We start from the raw sequence: 25,320 nt of genomic DNA, 5'->3' as shown, positions 1-25,320 counted from the left end.
AATCATGCCATTTGTAAACAAAGACAGTCTTATTTCTTCCTTCTCAATGTTTATACATTTAATTTCCTTTTCTTGTCTTATTACATTCCAGTATGATGTTGAAAATGAGTGGCGAGAAAGGACATTCTTAGCTTGTTCCTGATCTAAGCTTCTGTGAAATTCACAGTTACCTCTGAGTTTCCCCTCCTTAGGTGGGACAGGATGGGAGAGTGAGTATACCATGAAATGTTACAGCATGCTGGAGTTGAGTATTTCCTTCTCCCCAGATTGGTTAAGCTCTGATAAAACTCCAATAGTTTAGGTTCTGGTAAGACAGTTTCTCTTTAGGGAAGGCCTTGTTAAGATGAACAGAATGTTCTGGCATGTTTCAAAATGGTTCCTTTTCTCCTCCTTCTTCCAGAAGTGTAAGGGGACTTTTCTCTGATATTCACTGTGAAAACCTGATCAAGGTGGGCTGGAGGTAAAACTCACTAAATTGTAAGGATGTCCCTAAGATTGGATACCCAGAGTTTGTAATCTCTCAGATTTGTCCACCCTGAACCTCCAGCAATTCATCAACTACAGTTCAAATTTCCTATCCTCATATTGGTTCTTGCAGGGGGTTATATACTAGTAAGTTGTGATTCTCTGTATTTGTCTTTCTATCTCTCCAATTTTGAGAGCCACAGTTTGCCTTATGATCTCATTTCTCTGACGAACCTAAGAAGAGTTGTTGATTTTTCAGTTTGCTTAGCTTTCTACTTGTTGTTATAATGGAGTGGCCACCTCCAAGTTCCTTGCATGCCACACTAGAAACTAGAAGTCCACTCTTTTTTTTTTTACCTTTTTTAGTTTCACTCAATCAATAAGCATTTCCTGAATCATTATATTCCAAGCACTCTGCTAGACATTGAGTATACAAGGATAACTCCTTGCTGCTGAAGTTCACAGACCAAAAGGAAGTATAGACAAATTACAATACTATGTATAAAGGTTATGAAAGAAGTAAGCACAAGCTGCTGCAGGATCACAAAGTCTGGGACTGAGGGTTGAATTCAGAGAAGGCTTCCCCAAAAGGGTTAGATTAAAGTGAATCTTGACTAATATTAGCTCAGACAAAGATAAAGTGGGAAGTGTGATAGATACCATGTGCAAGGTAAATACCATTTGCACCATGTGCAAAGGAAGGACCAAGATGGGTTTAAGAAACTGCAAGAAAAATAAAGTTGTCTGGAGCACAAGATAACATGGAGGGAGAGAATGAGCCTAAACGTTACTCGGCTTTCTACTTCATGACAATAAGGACCATGTTCAGCAGGAAACAGATGGCTTGCTCAAACTAGTTAATAGGGAGAGTTAAGGAACTATTTATAAAGTCCCCTTTGAACTGAAAAGGATTTGGGGAAACCATCAGTGAAAAGTCATTATGACTCCTAAGCCTGATCACATAAGTGAAAGGAGCAGTTAACAGAACACAAAGGGTGGCTCTATAGAGAAGGCTGCCTGTGAGGAGCTCTACTTTAGGTAAAAGAACACAGACAACTCTCTGTAATCTGGTAAGGAGAGAACCAGGGAATAAACACACAGATCTCTGGACCTCTGATCTTCTGCCCATATCTACCATTGGTTAAACCTAATCTGAGACTGGATGGCAAGGGAACCCATTGATGTAGTCCATATCAGTCAGCCTTCTTGAACAAGGACAAGGATGAAGAGTTGGATCCAAAGGGGCATATGAAAGATATCCAACACATCACTACACCCTCAGTACCTAACACAACACCTGGCACAGAGGAGGTATTGAATGGTTGAATGAGGTCATATAGGAAGCAGAAGCCTAATCTTGCTGTTTTTAACTAATTCATGCCAAGAAATTAGGACTTTACCTCATAGCAGTGGAGTGCAATCAGAACAGAGGAGAGACACATCAGATTTTGCATCTTAGAGGCAAATTTGTCAAGAATAAACTGAAGTCTTGTAGCAGAAGTAACAGGTAAAAGGCTGTTATAGCAATCTAGGACAGAGATGACAACAAGATGTTCTAAGAAAAAGGAAACAGAAAAACAAAATGGACTTGAAAGCATCAAAGAGTTGGGATTGGCAGGATATGGCATGATTGAATGGTGGGAAACAAGAAAAGGACATAGGAAGGGGGTGTAGGATGAAAAGAAAAGAGCTCTCGAAGACCTCTTGGGTTTGGTGTGTCTATAAGAAACCTGGGTTTGTCAGGCAGTTTGCTAGGTGTTTGAAACTCAACAGATATCTGGATTGGAGGAAGGGATTGGACTAGATCTGGCAAATGAGGCAGAGACACTGTACACTTCCTGTTAGTTCTGTTTCCTGGGGTGGGGGAGGGGCAGGAAAGTGTGTTAGGTCAGAGTGGGTTAGGTTCTATGGCAGTTGAGAAGAGCAATGAGCCAGAAACTAGGATGGAGAGAAGGGAAGGAAATGCCATGCCCTTACACAGGGCTTACAATTCCAGCATCCTGGGTTACCCAACATATAGGGTGAGGGAGCCTTTGTAAGCTAGGTAGTGGCGGGGTCCTTTTGCAGGAAGCAGCTTGTGCATGGCATGGGGGGAATGTCAAGGCAGGAGAGGCAAAGATCACTCCAACTTTTTTTTAATGGGGACAGTTAAAAAGGAATATATTTACAAGTTGTGGGAGGCTCTAGAGCAAAAGACCCTGAAGTGTGGAGGGAGGAGGAGTTCCCATCCAGTAGAGGACCCAGGGTTTGTCTTTTCTGTGAGTGGAGATGGAGATGCCTGAGATGACATTCCTTTCATGATGTCCTCCTCCCTTCCCCACCACAGCCAATTCTCCCCTACCGCATGTACCACTTCTCTTCTATGTCACCACACCAGCGACAGCTTCTGGAGAGGACCCAAAGCTACATTCGCATGTTCTGTGCTGGCCTCATGGGCTTTATCTTTGTCCTGCTGATGTGCTTGTCCCCTTTACATTGGGTGCGGTTCATGGTAATGAAAGACAAGAAGAAACTCTTTGCGGGGCTCTGGACTGTGTGCCACCATGATCTCTGCTGGAGCCACGTGCCAAAAGCACCCTGTGAGTGCCTTCCAGAGCCTAGACCCCCTCCTTTGGTAGATCTGCTCAGATCCCCTACAGCTTGCCTCTCTCCCTTTCTCCTTCCCACAACTCTACCCCTTCTTTTCTCCCGATTCACAAGCATGTAAGGACAGCTCCTCCAAACAGGGTAAATTTATCCCAGTTTGTCTTCACTAGACTTCTCCAATGACTTCAAAGCCACAGCTCCTTAATTATTGGAAGCTAATGCCTAGTGACTTTGTTCTTTTTCCTTCCTCTGCACTCACAACTTCCCAGGGGGGAAAAATAGTAGTAATTTGCACCTTAATATGAAAGTTACCTCATAATATGCCTCTTAAGGTTATAATTTCAACTTTCCTCTCATCGTGGAATAAATTATTTCTTTCCTTGTTAAAGGAATTCCACATGTCAATGAGGAGATGGAAAGAGGGTCCTTACTGGTGCCTGTGAGGCCACCCACTTGGTGGCTCCTTACTCTGACTCCATTAGATGTAAGACAAGTGCTAATTCTGTCCTTCTCTGCCCTTCAGTCCCTTCCCTAGACCCTGTCTAGCCTTATTAGAGGGCAGGTCACCTCTTCTCCAGCCAAGCCTCTCCTTTTCCACTTCTCCTGGGAGACTACCTCCAATACTCCAGGGCCTTCTTCCTCATCTCTGCCTTCATCATCCTCATTATCATTATATGGCTCAGCACCTTTCTCACCAAAGGGCCAGGAGACAAAACCCACATAGATCTGGGCATGTCCATCTTCTCTTTCATCTCAGGTACAAAATGATGAGGTTGGAAAAGTTTGTCCCTGGAGTCCCTGTACGTCTTCCCCTTCTGGGCCATTTCTCCTTATTTTACCAAGTCATTCCCTACCTCACGTGAACACTGCCATCATAGGACAGTGTCTCTTCCCATAGGGAAGAAAGCTTTTGGTAAACTTTTACTCCTTATGGGGCTATTGCCTTTAAAGAGGGGACCCTGAAGAAACTATGCCTAATCCAATGGAAACATCTCTAGAAGTTGTTATCTGATGGACTAGTAGAGGAGATATCATAGGCTGGAGGCCCTTGTGGCACTAAGACAAATTTCAATGTAGCTAGCTAGTACCTGTTCTAGTGGTCTTATTTATAGGCTCCACCTTAATAACCTTATTCCAGCCAAAGCAGAAGTTCTTCGTTCTCTCATTCTAGTTAATTGCCAAATGGGTCTTCCCATGACACTGCCATGTAATAGGCCTCCATGGCATAATTGAGATGGTTGAGGGTGACAAGGAAGTGCAAAGAGAGGGAATAGGGTGGAATGGGAGGGATGGCAGAAGGAGGGTTATGATGGGTAGTGATAGCTTTCATTCTGATCCCAGGCACCTGCCTACTCCTCTGCCTCATTTTGTACCTGATGCAAGTGAAATTGTACAGTAGGAACGTCTTGGAGCCCCATTTCCTATTAGCCTACCGCCTCAATTGGTGGGGCAGTATCTTCTACATGACAGTTGGTGAGTCAATCCTCCTGTTAAACAGTGAAGGCACAGAAAAGAAATTTCTATATGGTTGGTCCCCTCTCTTTTGCTTTCTTTTGGTTGTATGTTTGACATATTAGAATCTCATAATTTGGAAGGGCTCTACAAGAGTTATTTCTATGTCAGTGAACAATTCTTAATAGCAAGTCCCTCCAATTGAAAACTTTTTTTTTCTAAAATGATACTTGTCCCTACACAGGTAGGAGTAAGATTCAGGAAGTAAAGAAGGAAAAGACATTAACTGAGCTATGAATAGTTCTTCTGTCCTTCCGGAAGACATCTCTTAAATTCCCCTCTCCTTTTATTATATTAAATAACCTCTCCACCTTAATGGATCTCCAAAATAAAGCTTCAACATATGACATATGTTCCTCTGTAATATTACTAATATAAAGCAGAGATATAATATAGGAGTTTTGCCTGTGTAACATTTCACCTTTAATCCAGCTAAGCCACATACTTATTTTTATTCATTAATTAACAATGGTCTCCAAACCATTGCATCACACACCCTACTAGTAAAACACTTTTCAGCAAGCATTCTGAAAAGACACATTTATTTATAAAATATGTACATGTATTATATCATTCATATATTTATTACAGTGTAAAATATACTCAAAAATGGAACTGAAAACAAAATTTGCTAAAAATACAAAAATAAACTACTATTTTCTGCCTGTGCCCCAATGAATTGGCTTGCATACCCCTTGGGAAATACTGTACTACAGAAAAGCTGGGATCAATGTTTTGAATCTCAGCTCCTTAAAGATAATGAACAGGATATTCAGAAATGTATTGTAAAGCAAATTCTATTATAATTAAGCCAGTGCCTCAGGGGTGTTTGATGACTTAAGATTTTATCTATTACTAATCCACAACACTGACCCTGACCTTTTCTTTTTCTCTAGGGTTCCTCTCTGGACTCAATCACATAAGTTCTCGGGCTACTTCTCCAGATCAAAATCTCCTTGTGATTCCTATAACAAGGACAAGAATAGGAAATACGGCCAGAGTAGACCGGGGACTAACTGAAACAAATGTAGGTGTTTCTACGTGGATGAATCAGGCACCAGAAAGGCAGTCAGGTTCAGTGGCACAATCAAGTGTCTACACAGAGAAAGGGACTCAGACAAAGACAGTAACCCAAAAAGTGCTAGAAAGTCAGGTTGAACCAGAGGTCCAGGCTGAGTCAGGGACCCACACAGAGCCAGAGATAGGAAGTGAATCAGCAATAAAAGATGGGTTAATAACTACAAGGTTAGCTACTGAGATAGAACCAATTGACACAGTAGAGCCAAGGCCTGAGGCAGAGATAATTGGGAGTGTGGCTGATGATATGTCAAGCAATAGCCTTCAGGGCAATGAACACAAAATGACCAAAAACTGGAATTATGAGGACAGAGATTCAGCTGAGAAAAATGAGGATGACAAAACAAAAAATTAATCTTAGATACAAGGTAGTGAGAGCAGAGATATTAAAAACAAACAAACAAACAAACAAACAAACAAACAAACCCCAGAAGGCTTAAAGATGTTTTGCTGGGTCTGTAAGAAGTGTGGTAGGAGTATCAGAAGTAATTCTGATATAATAGTATGACTATTCTTTTGAACTGCCCCACCCCCCACCCCCCCACCCTGGATTACACCTCCTTCACGGAGCAAGTGGTATTATGGATGAAAGCAAGCCATTTGTATGGGTTAGGGCAAAGGCACCAATAACGTAAGGCTCACAAGGAAAGAAATGCAAAGCTTATTAAAGGAAGTTTCCATGTTAGTGTTGTGTGCTGTGACTGGGAAAGGTTGGCAGGAGATGAGATCCCCAGGCCACCAAACCTTTCCAGATTTCCATGACCACAAAATGGCACATCTCAGTGGGACTGAAAGAACTTTCAGTTTGGAAATTCAAACTCTCATTTTTGGTCCTTACTTCTCTAATTCATTAGGCTGACTTTTGGCAAACATTTAACTTTCTCTGGCCTAACATCCTTCATTGACCAGCTAGACTCTGAGATTTCCTCTAGTGCTCTTTATGGCCATGAATGATAAACAATGGAGAAATTATTCCTTTGGCCATTGGCTCATATGACCCCAGATTATTTTAGCAAGTAACTTAGTCTAGTCAGAGGAACTAAATTCAGTTCTCTACCTCCAAGGCTACTTTTGGCAACTCTTTATTTTTTCATTTAGATACCTCATTTAAAAATGTAGCTGAATCCCACTGTTTTTAGCTATTTGGAAGAACTAGAAGGGAAGAAAAAAAGAGAAAAGCAAAAGGCCTGAGACTCTCTGACAGAGTCTACCACATAGACTCAGGGAATTTCAGTGAGGCCTTAAACAGTTTCACAAAAGAGATTGTGGCCTTTGAAACTGGAAGCTAGATTTTTTGGTTGGAAATATTAGTAGTTCACCATGAAAATCCACTCTTAGCTCCTTAAATAGTCACTATTGCTGGCTGCTTGCACCTCTAGCTAGTCAGTCAAATTTTATGACCCTTAATTTTGTCATCTTTAAAAGTGGCTTCAATAAATGATACCATCTCCATTCCACATATTTCACTTTCTGGAACATTAGATAAGGAACCAGGAGAGAGAAGAAGATGAACAGGGCAGGAAGCATTAAAAGATATTCCTCCCAGCATAATGAATTAACAGATGCCTGCCTTAAAGTACAAATTCTCTAAGAGGATAGTTAAAATTTTGGCCATACTTTAATGTGTGTTACTTAAATCAACTGGATAATTACATAGCCAAAGGTGACTAAGCAGATGCTTTGATAGATGACAGAGGAGAAAGAAGAAACTTTGCAAAGGGAAGGTGTAGTGGGGGGGAGAATTTTGTGAGCGCTCCGTCAGGATGAAGGGGCTGATTACCTGGGGGGCAGGCATACTGAAACAGTAAGAAGAAATGTGGGACACTGGTAAAGACAAACTTCATCTCCATTACAATTTTGTCTACAACCGTGAAAGTATCCAACGTTTGACTGGTTTGGAAACCTGTAACCTGCATTTTCTTGTATTCATACCTGTCTTCCCATGCATCATCCATCCATCAAAAAATTATAAAAGAGTTATTGAACATTAATAAGTAGTTCACTGTGTAGAGGGGGATAGAGACAATAAGAGTAAAGGGTAAAAAACAGGTTTCTGGGGGCGCCTGGGTGGCGCAGTCGGTTAAGCGTCCGACTTCAGCCAGGTCACGATCTCGCGGTCCGTGAGTTCGAGCCCCGCGTCAGGCTCTGGGCTGATGGCTCAGAGCCTGGAGCCTGTTTCTGATTCTGTGTCTCCCTCTCTCTCTGCCCCTCCCCCGTTCATGCTCTGTCTCTCTCTGTCCCAAAAATAAATAAACGTTGAAAAAAAAATTTTTTTTTAAAAAAAAAACAGGTTTCTGGAATTCTCATAGCACACAGAAGTCTCAGCCCAATTCAGTCTAGGGGCTTAAAGGAAAGCCCCTGTAATTGGTAAAACATGAACGAGCTCAATCTGGAAAAAGAAAAATGATAACTAGAACTTGATCTAGGAGAAGAATCCCCGAACAAGTCTTTAGTGTAAAGCTGACTTTCCCAAAGGTTCTGTAAACCGAATAATATTACAGCAGCCTGTTATTAAAAGGTAGAAAGGAAAAACAAAATTTAATCAGCCATTTTTGTTCGTGGGACTCTAGCCTCTTGTCATAAATGCTTGGCTTTCCTTTCTCCTTTCTTTCCTCTGTCCTCTTTTACTTTTTGCTACTCCATTCTTTTTTTGAGTAATAACCATTCCTTTCCACATTTTCTTACACATGGAAATTTCACCTTTTTTCAAACTTTATACCCAATATCACCTCTGGGTTTTCTTAAGGGCTCAGCTAATTATTTGAAGACCTTGTATAAAACTCTAGGTTTTAGAAAAGGTCCATCATCTACCTTTAAAGGAAGGGTTTATTTCCTTTTCTGTTACATTTGCTCTTTGGAGTATTTTGAAAAGCTGTTCTGTAAGTTCTTCTTCTGAGAGTAGATGAAAACAACAGTAGTAAACACAGTATTAACCTGTGATGCTTTTCTTTCTCATCCTTCTATTGTGGGAAAGTGCTATAGTTCTTCTACCCCTAGAGAAGGTATTTGCTCCACCACTCTCCTCTTTGGACCCTCCTGAGTGGCTAAGCTAGCTCAAAGGGCCTGCCTTTGCAGTAGGGTCTAAGGCAGAGACAGTCCTGATGCCTCATTCCAGAGTATCAGTGGTTCCATCCTTCTCTTCCCCCTCACTGTCCCAATTTACTAACAGAACTAAATTAAAAGTTTTAGTGTCATGAATAAAAACAATATAGTCAACATTCAAAAATCAACATCTAAATTAAAAATTAGCCATCTAACCAGTGGAAAAATGTAGCAATAAAGCTTATAACAATAAAGAAAATACATAAGAATAAACACAAATGTGAAGGATCTATGTGAAGAAAACTAGAGTTTTCTCATAAGAACAGAAAACTTATTTAAATAGTAACATACCACCTAATTAGTCACATTCCAGCGTCCTCTATAGCTAGAGATGATCATATTACATATTTGTGGCTGATGAGACATCAGAGGAAATATGTTGTGGAGTTACAGAGAATATGTATTTGCTTTGCAAACACTCCTGGCGCTTCTCCCAGTTTTTTCATTTTGCCTTAAATGATATAGTGTGATGGCTAGAGCTGCAGCAGGTCATATTAGAAACACGAAGAGACAAGCATGAAGTCAGAAGCCAGCATCTGAGGATGGCATAGCAGAAATGTAGAAAAAAGCTTAAGCCCTTAATGACATTGTTGAGCTGGTGAAACAATGCCAAGAATGACCTCCTTCCAGAATTCTTGTTATATGAAAAAAATAAAGCCTTAACTTTAAAGACAGCGTTAGTTTTCTATTATAGGCAGCTACATACTTTTCTAGCAAATACAAAGTATAAATACTACAAAACATAAATATAAAATCAGGTGGTGGAAGAGAAGAAAAGTGAGGAGAAATACTCTAGTTCTGATTTAATTATTCTCATAATAGGAAGTCATTGGACCCATCTATAGAAAGAGAGAATTAAAGGTATAAAGTTATCATTATAAATGCATTCAATAGAAAAATGCAAACTTTCCAACTTACTTTAAGAAATACAAACACAAAAAGTGAAGGAAGCACAGACCACCTTCTGAAGAAAATTAAATCTATAAAAGAAGTGTATCTGAAAATAATGGTATGCTCAAAAACCAAATAACTCATTGAGTGTGAATACTTAATATTTAACTAATAAAAGAACTATGTGTTTCAGATTGAACCACAAAACAAAATCTGAGTGTTATATACAAAATGTATACCCCAAGCAAAGTGATTCAGAGGATTTTGAAATAGAAGGATGAACAATGAACATGTAGAAAAAAATTCAGAAAATAACATCATTTACAGTAATTGCTCAAAGAAAAATGAAATACATAGGTATAAACCTAACAAAACATGATCTGTACGCTGAAAATTATAAAACACTGATGAAAAAAAATCCATGAAAGTCTAAATGAATGGGAGACATACCTTGTTTGTAGATTAGGAGACTCAGCAGAATAAAGATGGTGGTCATTCTCCCCAGATTGAGCCATAGGTTTAAGGCAATTCCTATCAAAACCCCAGCAAGGATTTTTGGTGACATAGATATACTTATTCTGAAATTTATATGGAAAGTCACAGGCCCTAAAAACCTAAAACCTGTAAAAAGAAAAACTGGGAGGAATCACTGTACCCAATACTAAGGCTTGCTATAGAGCTTCATAATAAAGACAATGTATTGGTGAAGGAATAGATACATAGATCAGTGAGACAGAATAGATATCACGCAAATATGCTCAACTGAAACACAAAGACAACATAGTGGAGGAAGGATAACCTTTTCAGCAAATGGTGCAGGAGCAATTGGACATCCCATAGCTATAAATATGAATGCCAACCTAAACCACACACCTGGTCCAAAAATTAACTCAAGATAGATAGATCATGGGGGCGCCTGGGTGGCGCAGTCGGTTAAGCGTCCGACTTCAGCCAGGTCACGATCTCACGGTCCGTGAGTTCGAGTCCCGCGTCGAGCTCTGTGCTGACAGCTCAGAGCCTGGAGCCTGTTTCAGATTCTGTGTCTCCCTCTCTCTGACCCTCCCCCGTTCATCTCTGTCTCTCTCTGTCTCAAAAATAAATAAACGTTAAAAAAAATTAAAAAAAAAAAGATAGATAGATCATGGACTTAAATGCAAACCAGACTTATGAAACTTTTAGGATAGACACGAGGAGAAAATTTTCCGGACCTAGGTCTAGGTAAAGAATTCGTGGATATGACACCAAAGGAATCAATGAAAGGGAAAAGTTGATAAATTAGAACTCATGAAAATTAAAAACTTTGGCTCTATGGAAGACCCCGTTAAGAAGAAAAAATCTCCTAGATGACTGAGAGAACATATTTTCAAGCCATGTATCTCACAAAGGACTAGGATCTAGAATATAGAACACTTAAAATTCAATAATTAAAAAAGACACACAAATGGAACCATTCAGTTAGCAAATGTGCAAGATGCATGAACATATATTTTACCATTGAGGATATACAGAAGGCAAATAAGCACATGAAAAGATATCAAGCATCATTAGACATTAGAAGAAAGTAAGTTAAAAAACCATTGTGATGGGGTGCCTGGGTGGCTCAGTTAAGTGTCCAACTCTTGATTTTGGCTCAGGTCATAATCACAGGATCATGGTATTGAGCCCTGCACAATGCTCCATGCTCCACACTGAGCATGAAGCCTGCTTGAGATTCTCTCTCTCTCTCTCTCTCTCTCTCTCTCTCTCTCTCTCTTTCTCTCTCTCTCTGTCCCCCTCCCCTGCTTGAGCTCTCTCTGTCTCTCTAAAAAAAGTGGGGTGGGGCACCTGGGTGGCTTAGTTGGTTAAGCATCTGACTTCGGCTCAGGTCATGATCTCACAGCTTGTGAGTTCAAGCCCCACATCGGGCTCTTTACTGACAGCTCAGAGCCTGGAGCCTGCTTTGGATTCTGTGTCTCCTTCTCATTCTGCTCCTTTCCTTCTCATGGCCTCTCTCTCCTTTAAAAATAAACATTAAAAAAAAAATTAAAAAAATAATTTTTTAATATTAATTTAAAAAAAAACCATTGTGCTATATCACTGCACATCTATTTAGAATGGCTAAAATAAAAAATTAATACTCCCAAATGCTACTGAGAATGTTGAGAAATCAGATCACACATATATTGCTGGTGAGAAGGTAAAGTGGTGCAATCATTCTGGAAAAGAGTCTGGTAGCATCTCATAAAATTAAACATACAATTACCGTATGACCCAGGAATTGTGTTCTAGGACATTTATTCTAAAGATACAAAAACTTATATTCACATAAAAAACATATACAGGAATGGCTATGGCAGCTTTTTTTATAATAGCCCCAAACTAGAAGCAACAAACGTAAATGTGAATGGTTAAGCTGTGGTCTATAAATACCATGGAATATTACTCAGCAGTAAAAAGGAACAAACTATTGCTATGACAGTTCAGTCTCACAGACCATGAGATCATGAACTGAGCCAAAACCCAGAATTGGACACTTAACCAACTGAGCCATCCAGGCGCCCCAGACTTTGTTTTTACAGATCAGTTTAAAAATTCAAGTTAACAGGGGCACCTGGGTGGCTCAGTCGGTTTAAGCGTCCGACTTTGGCTCATGATCTCATGGTTCGTGAGTTCAAGCCCTGCATTGGGCTCTGTGCTGACAGCTCAGAGCCTGGAGCCTGCTGTGGATTCTGTGTCTCCTTCTCTCTCTGCCCCTCCCCCCGCTCGCACTCTGTCTCTCACTGTCTCTCAAAAATAAAAATAAACATTAAAAAAAATTTTTTAATTCAAGTTAATGATCCATTATAGTGGAAAGAGCATTGCCCTAAAAGTTAGGCAATTGCAATTCTAGTGCCAACTCTGCTGTTGGTCACTTAGGGAACAGGCAAGTGAGTTTACCCTGTTGAGCTTCAGGTTCTCCTTTTATAAAATGAAGGACTTCTTAAAGTCCCTGCCAGCTCTAAACCTAGTCAATTCTACTTGTTTGAACATTCAGAGGAACCAAGTACATATTATACAGATTCTAATTTCTAATGCTTTTGCAGTTTAAGAGAGATTATGCAGGCTCCTGTGTAGTTCAGTTGGTTAAGCATCTGACTTTGGCTCAGGTCATGATCTCACTGTTCGTGAGTTCAAGCCCTGCGTTGGACTCTGCTTGGACATCTCAGAGCCTGGAGCCTGCTTTGGATTCTGTGTGTGTGTGTGTGTGTGTGTGTGTGTGTGCGCGCATGCCCTCTCTGGCTCACTCTCTCTCTCCCTCTCTCAAATAAACATTAAAAAGTTCTTTTTTTTAAAAAAAAAAAAGAGAGATTATGCATGTGGAGCTCTGTCATCTCAGAAGAAAGGTTCTACATGGTGTCCATAGAACTCGTGTGCTATCACTGTAATGACAACTTTGAAAAAACCTCTCTGGAGAAAGTAGTGACAAAAAGCCGTAAAGCCTCTTTGTTTACTAGTGGTAAATAGGTATGCTGGTAGCCACCCCCAAAAACTGTTTTGGCTCTGACTCTAGGTTTGGTAGGATATTGCAAACGACATCATACTTATGCCAGCTTTTTAAGAGTATAAATAATTACCTTTTTATAACTAAAAAAATAAATATGCATATGACATAAGTATATGACAGTTCGGTCTCACAAACTGTGAGATCATGAGCCAAAATCAAGAATTGGACACTTAACTGACTGAGCCACCCAGGCGCCCCTCGTGTTTTTTAGTTTTGTGCATTTACTCTCCAATGTCTTGACCTCATTCCTTCCATGCAACTGTCAATCTCTCCTGTGCCTAGGTTTCCCAAAAGGAGCCTAATACATTTCTCTAATCCTGTACTATTTCTACCCACTTCCGAATTCAGCTCCTTCCTTCAGTTGCTCTGGGTGGACAAGTATCTAACACTGGCTTGTTCTCTCGCTTGGCTCAGGGAACACGGTCTTGGAAGCCTGTTCCTACTATGACTCAAAGGCTCACAATTTCACCAAAGCTCAGATTTCCACAGAGATTTTGGTCCATTATTTAAAATTCTCATATGATCCAGTTTTGTTCTGATTGTCTTTCTCTAATTAACTCAATCCTAGAGTATTTCCTAATCTATAGTTTCCCTCTGCACCCCATACCCTTTTCTCTCTCCCCACCTCCACACCCAAATTCAACTTCTTTCACCCCTGCTTCTACACTGTTTTAGTGACATTCCTATCTATCATGTTACTATTTAAAAAATCTCATATACATTGAATAACAATCACTGTTTATTGAGTGCTTACTATGTGCTAGCAGCTCTATTAAGCATTTTACATATAATATGTCAATCTTACACACTCTTGTGAGATAAGTTCTATCAGCTCCTCCACTTTCCAGATGAGAGCCAGAAAGATCAAGTGACCTACCAAAGTACAGAGCTCGTTAGGTGGTGACCCAGGATTTGAAACCAGACACTTAAAACATTTTTTTAAATTCCGTATAATTAACACATAATGTTATATTAGTTGCAGGTGTACAATGCAGTGATCTAACAATCCTATACACGACTCTGTGCTCATCATGAGGGTGCTCTTAATCCCCTTCACCTGTTTCACCCATTCCTCCCCCCCCCCCACCTTCCCTCTGCTAATCATCTCTGTTCTCTATAATTAAGAATCTGTTTTTGTCTCTTTTTTTGTTTGTGAAACCAAACACTTTGATTCTGGAGCCTCTACTATATTGTTTCCCATAGAAACATGGATTAAGGTAAAAAGCAGGAGATTAAGAAGAAAGAGATGAGGGTTTTCAGTTTTTTTTGACACTGAGCTAATAATATCACTTTGGACAGATCACGATCTTTCTGATTTTCTCATTTGTAAAAAAAAAAAGAGAGAGAGATTGAAATAGAGATAACGAGACTCTCATTTCGTAATATTCTGTGATCCTGTTGTGTGAAAAATGTATTTTTGGATTTTATTTTTTCTTGCCATTTCATGGAAAGGTTTTGGAATTTTGCCATTCTCCCATATTTTCATATTTATTCCAGAACTAACTCACATAACAATAGTGAAACACAGGTGTGTGTTCTATCTCTATTTCTATAAAACAGAATGTTATTTGGGTAGGATAAAATTTTAGAAAATTTTAAATCTCATCCCTATTTATCTGGCGTTTTAAGATCTGATCTCTCCATGGTGGCATTAGATATTTACAGGTGGAAAATCATTGTGGCTTTGCCCATGAAGTCAGTGTTTATTTGGTACATATCATATAGTTTCCACAGCTATAACAATTGGTTATTACATGTTCATCTTTGAAACATCAATCTATCTTGTTATCTTTTTCTGATTCCATGTTCCTATTTATTTCTTGAATTCATTTTTCTTTACGTTTATCAAGTCTAAATCCAGTTTAATTTTAAGAATTAAGATTGAATTAGGGGCGCCTGGTTGGCTCAGTTGGTAGAACATGTGAACTCTTGATCTCGGGGTAGTAGGTTCAAGTCCCACGTAGGGCATAGAGCTTACTTTAAAAAAAAAATCAGAATAATTAAGATTGAATTAGCAATTTTAATGGCTCCAGAAGTAGAACTCCTTATTCTTTTAAGCTGAAATATGTTGAGAAGATCAGCAAGGTCAAGGAGAGAGGGCAGGTGGGGATAAAAGAGTAAAGCCCTTTTGCAAATAGGCACACTTCCACAAGCTGAAAGCAGGTCTTTCAATCTCAGTAGGTCTTCAGTCCCTCTGTAAGAATTAAAGTGTGTTTGTTCATTACTTTTTTTATTCTTTGGAAAACATTTTAACTACCATTATAATTATTTTGACATTGCGTATTTTGCCTCCTCTTTTTTTTTTTGGAGAAGTCAGTAGTAAAGGAGGAATTTAACTTTTAAAATGACCTGTTATATAAACTTATTGTGGGAGTATAAAAAAATTGGCTTAGTTAAGAAAAGAAAAATTATTTTAACTGAAATGTGATGGTTATAGAACTCTGTAAATCTATTAAAAATAATTGAGTCATACACTTAAAATGGGTGAATTTTATAGTATGTAAATAAAATTTTACAATATGTGAATGAAAAATCCTCTTAGCCTTCTTTCTGCCCATACAAATGTACATACACTGTATAACTATCGTCTAATACTGGTTTTAACTTCCTTTTTTTCCTGTTTATTCAGATATCATGACCATCTTTCCAGATCAAATATTTCTCTATAGTATCATTTTAAGTGGTTAGCATAGTTTTTGATTTTATTATAATTCGTTTTACCAACTAATTCCCTGAACACTTTTGGAGCTAGACTTTGATACTAATTTCCTTAGGTTAATTTACTAGAAAAAAATGTTGCTGGATCAAAGGATATGATCACTGAAGTCAAACTTTCACTCTTTGCAGACGACATGATACTCTACATGGAAAACCCGACAGACTCCACCAAAAGTCAGCTAGAGCTGATACATGAATTCAGCAAAGTCGCAGGGTACAAAATTAATGTACAGAAATTGGTTGCATTTTTATACACCAGTAATGAAGCAACAGAAAGAGAAATAAAGAAAGTGATCCCATTCACAACTGCACCAAGAATCATAAAATACCTAGGAATAAACCTAACGAAAGATGTAAAAGATCGCTATACTGAAAACTATAGAAAGCTTATGAAAAAAATTGAAGAAGATACAAAGAAATGGAAAAACATTCCATGCTCATGGACTGGAAGAATAAATATTGTTAAAATGTCAATACTACCCAAAGCAATCTACACATTCAATGCAATCCCAATCAAAATTGCACCAGCATTCTTCTCAAAGCTAGAACAAACATCCGACTTCGGCTCAGGTCATGATCTCACTGTCCGTGTGTGTTGGAGCCCCGCGGTGGGCTCTGTGTGGACAGAGTAGAGCCTGGAGTCTGCTTTGGATTCTGTGTCTCCCTCTCTCTCTGCCCCTCCCCTGCTCACGTTCTGTCTTTCTCTCTCTCTCAAAAATAAATAAAAATTAAAATAATTAAAAAAAACCGAATTTGACCATTTTAAGTTTTTTTTTTCTTGCTTATAAACTGCCCTCTGGAAAAGCTGTACTAATTTGTACTCTTATGAGTCATCATTCTGTTCCTGCTGCTCCTCTCAAAACTCAGAGTTTTATAAAATCTATATACCATTTTGACAGGTGAAAGTTGTATATTGTTACTAATTTCCATTTCATTTACTAATAAAGTTGCACTTTTTTGTTATTTATTGGACATTTGCATATTAGTTTACGTCTCTCTCTACCCCCCAAACACACGAAGTATGTGTATTATTAATTCATGAGATTTTAGAATACACTAAAGATAAATAACCTTTTGTCATACACGTTGTGAATATTTTCCCCATTTTGTCTTTTATTTATGATTTTTTTTTAACAGAAGGAAGCTTCAAATTAGTCACATCTATTCGTCTTTTGCTTTAGAGATTTGCCTTTGGTGCTATCCTTGATAATGCTTTTCCCACTCCCAGGTGATTAAATATTCACCAATATTTCTTGAACCAATTTTATATTTTCTTTCCTTTATTTAAATATATATCTGGATTTTATTTTGATATATGACATTGGGTTAAGGTCTAACTTGGTAGAAAGAACAAATGGGCAAAACAAGTTAGATCTTTACCTTTTTTACTGTATGTCTTCTAACCATTAAAAACTAAGTTGTATATGTAGTCTATAGACATAAACATGATAGGAACAGTCTCTGACCTCACGTAACTTATCAACTCAGAGAGGACAGACATTATACAAGTGTGGGGAGTGCTATGAAGAGGTGCTAAATTCAATGGTGGGGTACAGTAGGTGGAATCTAATCGGTTATTCTGGTACCTATTGAACAACTAAAAGGAGACCTTTTGGAGATGAAGGAGAATTCAATTAAAAAACAAGAACAAAAACAAAAACAAACCAGTAACAACAAACACTTATCTCAGAGTATCTGTAGGTCAGAATCTGGGTGTGGCTTAGCTGGATCTGGTCTCAGGATCTCTCGCAAGGACGAAGCAAGGTGTTAGCCAGGGCTTCAGTCTCACAGGAATGCTTGATTGCAGGAAGATTCACGTTCAAGTGTGCATCCGTGGTTGCTGGCAGGATTTAGCTCCTCATGGTACTTTTGAACCAAGGCTTTCAGTTCCTCGCTAAGGATTCAGTTCTTGACAGTTCCTTACTGTTGGCTGGGGACCCCCTCAGTTCCCTGGCATATAAGTCTAGGAGAATTCAATTTTGTCCTGGGGTGGGCACTTCAGCTTGGACACATTAATTTGTAAAGAGTATCAATGTGGAGTAAAAATTAGCACGGCATTTGTATTCCCAGTTCCTGACTGAGGACTAAAGCGAATGTGTGAACACTCTGAATTTTCCGGTTGGTACACACTCCAGGCCTGTATATAAATTAATTTGTGAGTGAATTAAGCATTTACAAAGAATTAATTGCATGTTGAAGAGGACAAACACATAATTCTGTATAGGAGAGGAATGTCAGGAAAAGTTTAAGATGATTAGAACGGGCAGTAGTTGAAATGACTTATGAACTTGAGTTTCTCTTTCAACCACATCATGGCTATAGCTTCAAATTATTTTTCATTCTCTCCCTCTATTACCATTACAGACCATATACTGTGACTATACTCCCCCGGAGTTATGCAGTGTGGCAGCCCTGAACTCAGCCACAGAAGCATGAATATATTTGATTATTTTATTTTTTTGATCTAATGCTGTGGGTTTTATTTTTAAACTCAGGAAATTTAATTTTTAAATGTGATTTAATCATTGGTAGATATTTACAAAAATTCTGAAACTAGAATCTGACTCTCCAATCTTAGACTTTGAAAGTGATAGTGTTAGCCTAGTGCATATATTCTCAACAGAGTCAATATTTGCCCCTAAGGGGGCTAAAATTGGTTCTGGGGGTGTGTGTCAAAAAAAAGTCCTCTTTTTCTGTATAAAGCACAGGTATACATACAGTACATAGATACACAGTCTATCTGTGGTAGTAAAATTTCATTGGGGGGAAGTGATTAAGATGGAAAGGTTTAAAAAGGTTCCTTAGGGACTGATAATGAAAAAAAAAGTTGAGACATACTGCCCTTGTGCTAAGCTTAAAAGACAGCTGTTAAATGAGCTGTCTTGCATTAGATTATTTCCTGTATCATTTCCTGTATTACACTGTCAGCTTTTTTTTTTTTTTTTTAATTTTTTTTTTTTCAACGTTTATTTATTTTTGGGACAGAGAGAGACAGAGCATGAACGGGGGAGGGGCAGAGAGAGAGGGAGACACAGAATCGGAAACAGGCTCCAGGCTCTGAGCCATCAGCCCAGAGCCTGACGCGGGGCTCGAACCCACAGACCGCGAGATCGTGACCTGGCTGAAGTCGGACGCTTAACCGACTGCGCCACCCAGGCGCCCCTACACTGTCAGCTTCTTAAGGATAGGAAGTGTAACCTGTTTTATATTTTTTCAATAACACCCACTACAATGGTTTACGTTCACCTGCATTCAGTAAATGCATATTTCTTTGAACTAATATGGAACACAGCTTACCCTCCTCGTATTCATCCTACTGTCCCATATAACTAAATGAAATGATCGAAATTAGTTTAGTAAAGCAAGCAACCTGACACAGTCTCCTTCACAAAAATCCTAGGAAAATAATGAGAAGCTTTATTAAAAGAGTGAAAAATCTTCAAAGTAGCATAGTTAGAGAAGCACCGACTCTGGAAACTGAAAGATGAATCAGGGCTTTGATTTCTAGCTCTATCACTCAAGCCGTGGAATCTTTAGTCAAGTTACCCAAGGAGGAAGGAAAAAGAGAATAAAAAAAGAATGGGAAAGGGAAAGGAATATAAAAAAGGTACAGAGAAGAGACAAGGGTATTTCTAAATCTTACGTATACCCTAAATTTCAGGTATGTGGACCTACTGACAGTTCCCCAAACAGGTCATGGCTCAAATATGCCATATTCTTTCACACTTACATGCACATACATACTCCCTTATTTCCAGAACATTATTTTTCCACCACTATTCAGCTCAAGCCACACACCCCCAGGAAGCCCTCCATAACATCCTTGTCTGCCCTTGTCTGCCTCCCACACTGAGATGCCTGTCTTCTTGCTCCCCTAACATTCAGACCATACTTTATTATAGTACTTACGATATTGTAATGTAATTAATGGTTTGCATGTCTGTTGCCCTCACTAGTCTGTGAGCATTTTGAGAACTGAAATGGTATAAAAAATTTTTAATGTTTATTCATTTTCTGAGAGAGAGAGAGAGAGAGAGAGAGAGAGACAGAGACAGAGGGAGAGAGAGAGACAGAGGGAGGGAGAGAGAGAGAGAAACAGAGCATGAGTGGGGTAGGGGCGGAGAGAGAGGGAGACACAGAACCCGAAGCAGGCTCCAGGCTTGGAGCTGTCAGCACAGAGCCCAATGTAGGACTTGAACTGTGAGATCATGACCTGAGCTGAAGTCGGATGCTTAACCTACTGAGCCACTCAGGTGCCCCTGAAATGCTTTTATCTGCTTCCTCTCAACATCTTAGCATAGTGCCTAACATACTATTGGTGAACAAACAATGGGCTTGTTGAATTAACTAATAAAAACACAAGCATGCAAGAGGAGCACAGCAACATTTTTCAACAATTTGACAGAGGGTGTGTACTCTTCAAAGAGCCATTGCTTTACAATTGACTAATAATCATCTTTGTATACGTTCTCAAGCCTAAAACAAAACACTGTACATTTTCTGTGTCCAATAATGATGAATGTAATGAGTACTTTCACATTGTCAGTTAATTGTTACAGTCCAATGAGGAAAATCCTATTGTTGTTCCTATTTTTTTAGATGGGAAAACAGGCTCTTAAGTGGATATAACTTGCTGAGGTCATTCTTACCAAGTGAGGCTTCTTGCTCTGGAGTTTATGGTGCTGCTACACTGTAGCACCTGCCAAAGTTAGTTGAGTGAGAATATCCGCTTCAGTACAATGTACTTCTGTCTGACCCTTTTCACCTGCAACCTCCTACACACACTCACCTAGAAAGAAACAAAGGCTCATGCATGCAGTTTGTTACTGTTCAGCCAAAAAATGTGTCTGAATATGCATAGCTTTGCTTGATGTAAAAATATCTATCAATAACTATGAAATAACCCTTTGGGACTATTCTAATAACATTTATATAGAAGGTAATGATTTAATTTTATTGACCTTTCAAATTCTTTAAAATGGAAGCTCTGTTCGGTGCTTTTGCATTTGAGTGTGTTAAACCACATATCCAGCATGTTAAATTCTCTTTTCAAGAAAGCCAATGTGAAGCAGCTCATTAAGACTTTTGGGCGAGAAGTCATGTATCACAAGCCCTCCATTACTACCTCACTGACAATGTCTGTGAGGGTATAGTTGGAACCACAGAATTGAAAAACCAGTTCTAGCCACATTGCAAAATCACCATAAGGAGTGGCATCTGGTTCCTGGAGCTGGAAGAGGTGACTATGCCTTTTGAATCATGGTTATTGTCTCAGACAAGACAGATGAAAAGACCCCCTAAACCAAAAGAGAGCCAAATGAAAACTTTTAAAAATGAGACTTTGGGGACAGGTGCACCTTCCAGGTGCCGCTGTTCCAGGATTCCCTCGGTTACTCCAGTCTTCAAGTCCCTGACACATTTCTCTTTTGCTCCCTGCTGCAGTCCTTTACTCACTCATAACCGGACTGCATTGTATCAGGTGTGTCCAATCTGCTGAATTCCAACATCAATCCTCTCTTGCTACGAAGTGTGAGAAGCTGAGGTACCGTTGGGGATGTGAGAGGTGATGTGGGCATTAGCCCTAGAGAAAACTTACATCAGGAGAGCTGTGGAGGACATGCACATAGGGCCCCCTTCTCCTCCTCCACACAACCTGCAAGTCATGGAGACCTAAAAGAATTAACAGGTAAGAGCACCAACAATGATATAATGTTGACAAGATGCAACACATTTGCAGTAAGAAGACAATAAATATCTATTGGCCTACTGTTTTTGGTTTATGTTAATTCATTTCAACATTATCAACAACTTGGAAGTATGTTAGAAATGCGAGATGCATAAACTACTCACATTCTAGGCATCAAGTGCCGGGTTTAAAATAGCTTGGAAAAACAGTAGTCTCTAAGCATGTGGATTAGGTGCTGGTTACGAGTGGCTTGGAAGGATGTAAGGCAGAGGGAACAGCAGATGCAAAGGTATAAAGGTCTGAGAAAGTCCAGCTTACAATGCTTTCTTAGAACACCCCAGTTTAGTAACTTCTGTCTCCTTTAAACCCCTTTAGCATTTACCACCTGTACCATTCTTCTTGCTTGTTATCTCTCTTTGATGTACAGTTACCATTTCTATAACTAACCTTTACATTTACACTTCCCCTTAAGTAATTTGATTTCTTAGGTGGTAGTGTTGTTTTTAAAAAATCTCTCCGGAATGCCGTTGAAAGGTGCATTGAGCTGGATAAACACTAATAAATAACTATTGATTGATTGACCACACACACACACACGCATACACAACTTACATATCTTAAGTTTTCATTAAAATGCTACAATTTGGGGCACCTGAGCGGCTCAGTCAGTCAAGTGTTGGACCTCTGATTTTGGCTCAGGTCATGATCTCACTGTGGGATCAAGCCCTGCATCGGGTTCTGCACCCACAATGAGAAGCCAGGTTGGGATTCTCTCTCTCTCCCTCTTTCTCTGTGTCTCCCCCACTCATGTGCCATGTGCTCTCTCTCTCTTAAAATTAATAAATATTTTTTAAAAATGCTAAGATTGCAGGGGCGCCTGGGTGGCTCAGTCGGTTAAGTGGCCGACTTTGGCTCAGGTCATGATCTCGCGGTCCGTGAGTTTGAGCCCTGCGTCGGGCTCTGTGCTGACAGCTCAGAGCCTGGAGCCTGTTTCAGATTCTGTGTCTCCCTCTCTCTGACCCTCCCCTGTTCATGCTCTGTCTCTCTCTGTCTCAAAAATAAACGTTAAAAAATTTTTTTAAATAAATAAATAAACAAAATGCTAAGATTGCAGCTACAAAAAATAAAGCAGGACTATGTAAATAGAGGATAACACATTTATTTATTCACTATTCTATTTTTATGACCTACTTCTAAGTAGGAACATACATTGCATATAGTCAATGTTTATGTTGCCAATCAGTTACAACAGTAGGTTTGATAGCAAACAAATTTTAACAAATTTATAACAAATACAAACACACATTTTATTTTTTATTTTTAAATTTTATTTATTTTGAGAGAGAGAGAGAGAGAGAGAGAGAGAGAGAAAGTGCATGTGCGAGTGGGGGGAGGGGACAGAGAGATAGGAGAGAGAGAATTCCAAGCAGGCTCCATGCTATCAATGCAGACCTGGACCAAGGGGCTGGACAAGAGCTCTACCTCACCAACCACGAAATCATGACCTGAACTGAAATCAAGAGTTGGATGCATAACGGACTAACTGACTGAGCCACCCTGGTGCCCCAGAAGGCACAATTTAGTACAGGAATAAGATCTTATTAAAATTACTGAGAATTGCATGGTAAAAACAGTGGACTTGAACTCTTAAAACCTGGAATCAAAGCTCTGCATCCATTGCGAACTTCGGCAGATTATTTTTCGTCTTTGAGCCTTTTTCCTTATGTATTGAATGAAGTTAAGAATTCCAACTTCACAAGATCACAAGGAGTAAATTAAAAACATACACACATCTACTCTCGCATAGAGACTCAATGATATATTTGTTCACTTTTTGCCCATTCATTCATCCATTCATTCAAATACATCCACAAGGCAACACAACAAACTAGAAATACCGTGAACCACAGAGAAGCATTTCTTTTGAAAACTTTTGTTATAAAACTACTTTTTTCTTCAAGTGGTTAAATCATTAGGACAAACACATTTCCTTTCAGGGGTATGATCATTTGCTATTTTTTGCAGGAGTATAATATAAGCACACATTTAGGCCAAATTAATGTGTGTTGCAGTTGCAGAGAACACAGACATTATGGTACACTTTGTACACTTGTCTAATTGCATGAGGGGCACTCTACTTCTAGTGCCAGAATTATCTTACCACCCATTGTAGATAATTACTTTCATGAAATCTTAAGTTCAATAATGGAGTCTTTAGACTGTGTATTCTGGAAGAAAGACAGGGAAGGGTTGTAGTCAGGAATCTCAGTTCTGTCTTGGTTATTAATATCTCTACCAGACTTTTTTTTCTTTAAAGTTTATTTACTTATTTTGAGACAGAGTGTGCATGCACATGCATGAGAGCAGGGGAGGGGCAGAGAAAGAGAGACTCCCAAGCAAGCTCTGTGCTGTCAGTGCAGAGCCTGACCCAGGCTCAAACCCATGAACCATGAGATGGTGACCTGAGCCCAAATCAAGAGTAGGACCTTAACCAACTGAGCCACCCAGGTGCCCAGACTTCTAATGAAGCATATAACCTCAGTTTCCCTAAGCTTTATTTTTTCCACACAAAAGTGGTGTCATAAGATCTATCTCCCAACAATGATATAACACTCAATTGTTGTTTGTAAGTACGCAGACAGATGTTTTTAAACAAATGCAAGGTACTCAATGAGCTTATTAGTCTCTCTCTGCCCTTTTGGTAAAATGTAACCTTAAATTTATTTTAAAGTTAAAATGTAACTTTTTTACATCTTGTCTCGTAAAACACAAGAACAACTAAAACATTTTTTAAAAAGCAATAAATGCTGCAATAAAATAAACTTTATAAACAAAATGACAAAAGATAATTTCTTTCCACTTATTTTTGGAAAGAGTGTTTTAATTATATTATACAAAAATTTGTGGTGAGGTGCCAAGTAAGGTGACCAACCAAGGCAGTTTGCCTTGGATTTCCCAGTTTCAGCACTAAAAACTCCACAACCTTGGAAACCCGTTCTGTACCAGCTAGGCTTAGTCACCTTAGTGCCCTGCCAGTAATTACTAGAGGCTTTTCCATAGCTTACAGCTCTGAACATGTGCCCTTAGAAAAATTCCATGAGTATTTTAATTTCTACATATTTGAAAAGCATTTGCATATCCTTCCTATTGGGATTTCATTCACTTGGTGAGGATAGAAATATTTATAGAGTTTTGCTCTGTGAGTAGATATTTAATAAATGTATACTAATATCTTTTGACCTTATTAGAACATGGGGATAAGGGGAGTACCTAATTACCAATAATGATTCTTTTGGCACCAAGAAAATATTAACTTGCCTATTCTTTTTTCAAGGACCTTGTCATGTTGTTTACAGATTACTGTATTTCTACCTGGTAATCATCACAGCTGAGAAAGCAGTACACCGGCAATACCTTTAAGATCAAGTCATTTAAAAAAACATTGTATGTGGGTCATCACTTGGACAATTTGGGGCCAGAGAGAAGTTGTTATACTGGTTTCCTTAAATAGCTCTATAACCTAACCTGATTCCAAGATAATTTCCAAAATATCAATGGAATGAGTGTTGCTGAAAATCTGGTAAAGAAGGGTTTGTCTATGGGGGAGCCTGGGTGGCTCAGTCAGTTAAGCAGCCAACTTCGGCTCAGGTCATGATCTCATCATCAGAGGGTTCCAGCCTCTCATCGGGCTCTGTGCTGATGGCTCAGAGCCTGGAACCTGCTTCAGATTCTACGTCTCCCTCTCTCTCTCTCTCTCTCT

At 39.1% G+C, this 25,320-nt stretch overlaps 2 protein-coding genes across 8 annotated transcripts in view; one reads left to right on the top strand and one right to left on the bottom strand.

The window, feature by feature from the left end:
* The window catches only part of LOC125167759 (putative uncharacterized protein FLJ45840), a 36,107-nt gene that overhangs the window by 7,197 nt on the left and 3,590 nt on the right, over positions 1-25,320 (bottom strand). Inside the window, exons 2-4 of one of the 4 annotated variants that reach the window (XM_047862396.1) lie at positions 21,471-21,544; positions 20,524-20,663; positions 14,039-15,350 (exon numbers count right to left, since the gene is read on the bottom strand). The gene's annotated coding sequence lies outside the window, so the exon portion shown is untranslated. Of the gene's footprint in view, positions 1-14,038; positions 15,351-16,573; positions 18,012-20,086; positions 20,664-21,470; positions 21,545-25,320 lie in introns of those variants that run through there. The other 3 variants (XM_047862394.1, XM_047862395.1, XM_047862393.1) reach the window with 3 other exon arrangements.
* LOC125167757 (transmembrane protein 202-like) lies at positions 2,374-16,042 on the top strand. Of its 4 annotated transcripts, none has more exons than XM_047862388.1 (5): positions 2,374-2,486; positions 2,792-3,044; positions 4,393-4,524; positions 5,460-5,590; positions 16,004-16,042. In XM_047862388.1, the coding sequence occupies exons 1-5, from the start codon at positions 2,409-2,411 to the stop codon at positions 16,010-16,012; spliced, it is 603 nt and encodes a 200-aa protein (XP_047718344.1). In that variant the 5' UTR covers positions 2,374-2,408; the 3' UTR covers positions 16,013-16,042. The 4 variants fall into 4 exon arrangements, with proteins under 4 accessions (XP_047718344.1, XP_047718343.1, XP_047718341.1 ...); XM_047862387.1 differs by lacking the exon at positions 16,004-16,042 and adding an exon at positions 9,208-9,529; XM_047862385.1 differs by lacking the exon at positions 16,004-16,042 and adding an exon at positions 7,931-9,178 and having other exon boundaries at positions 5,460-7,689.

Source organism: Prionailurus viverrinus, chromosome B3, assembly GCF_022837055.1.
Source record: "Prionailurus viverrinus isolate Anna chromosome B3, UM_Priviv_1.0, whole genome shotgun sequence".
NCBI lineage: Eukaryota > Metazoa > Chordata > Mammalia > Carnivora > Felidae > Prionailurus > Prionailurus viverrinus.
The sequence above is the reverse complement of the archived record's forward strand: the minus strand, read 5'-3'. Positions and strand labels throughout refer to the sequence as shown.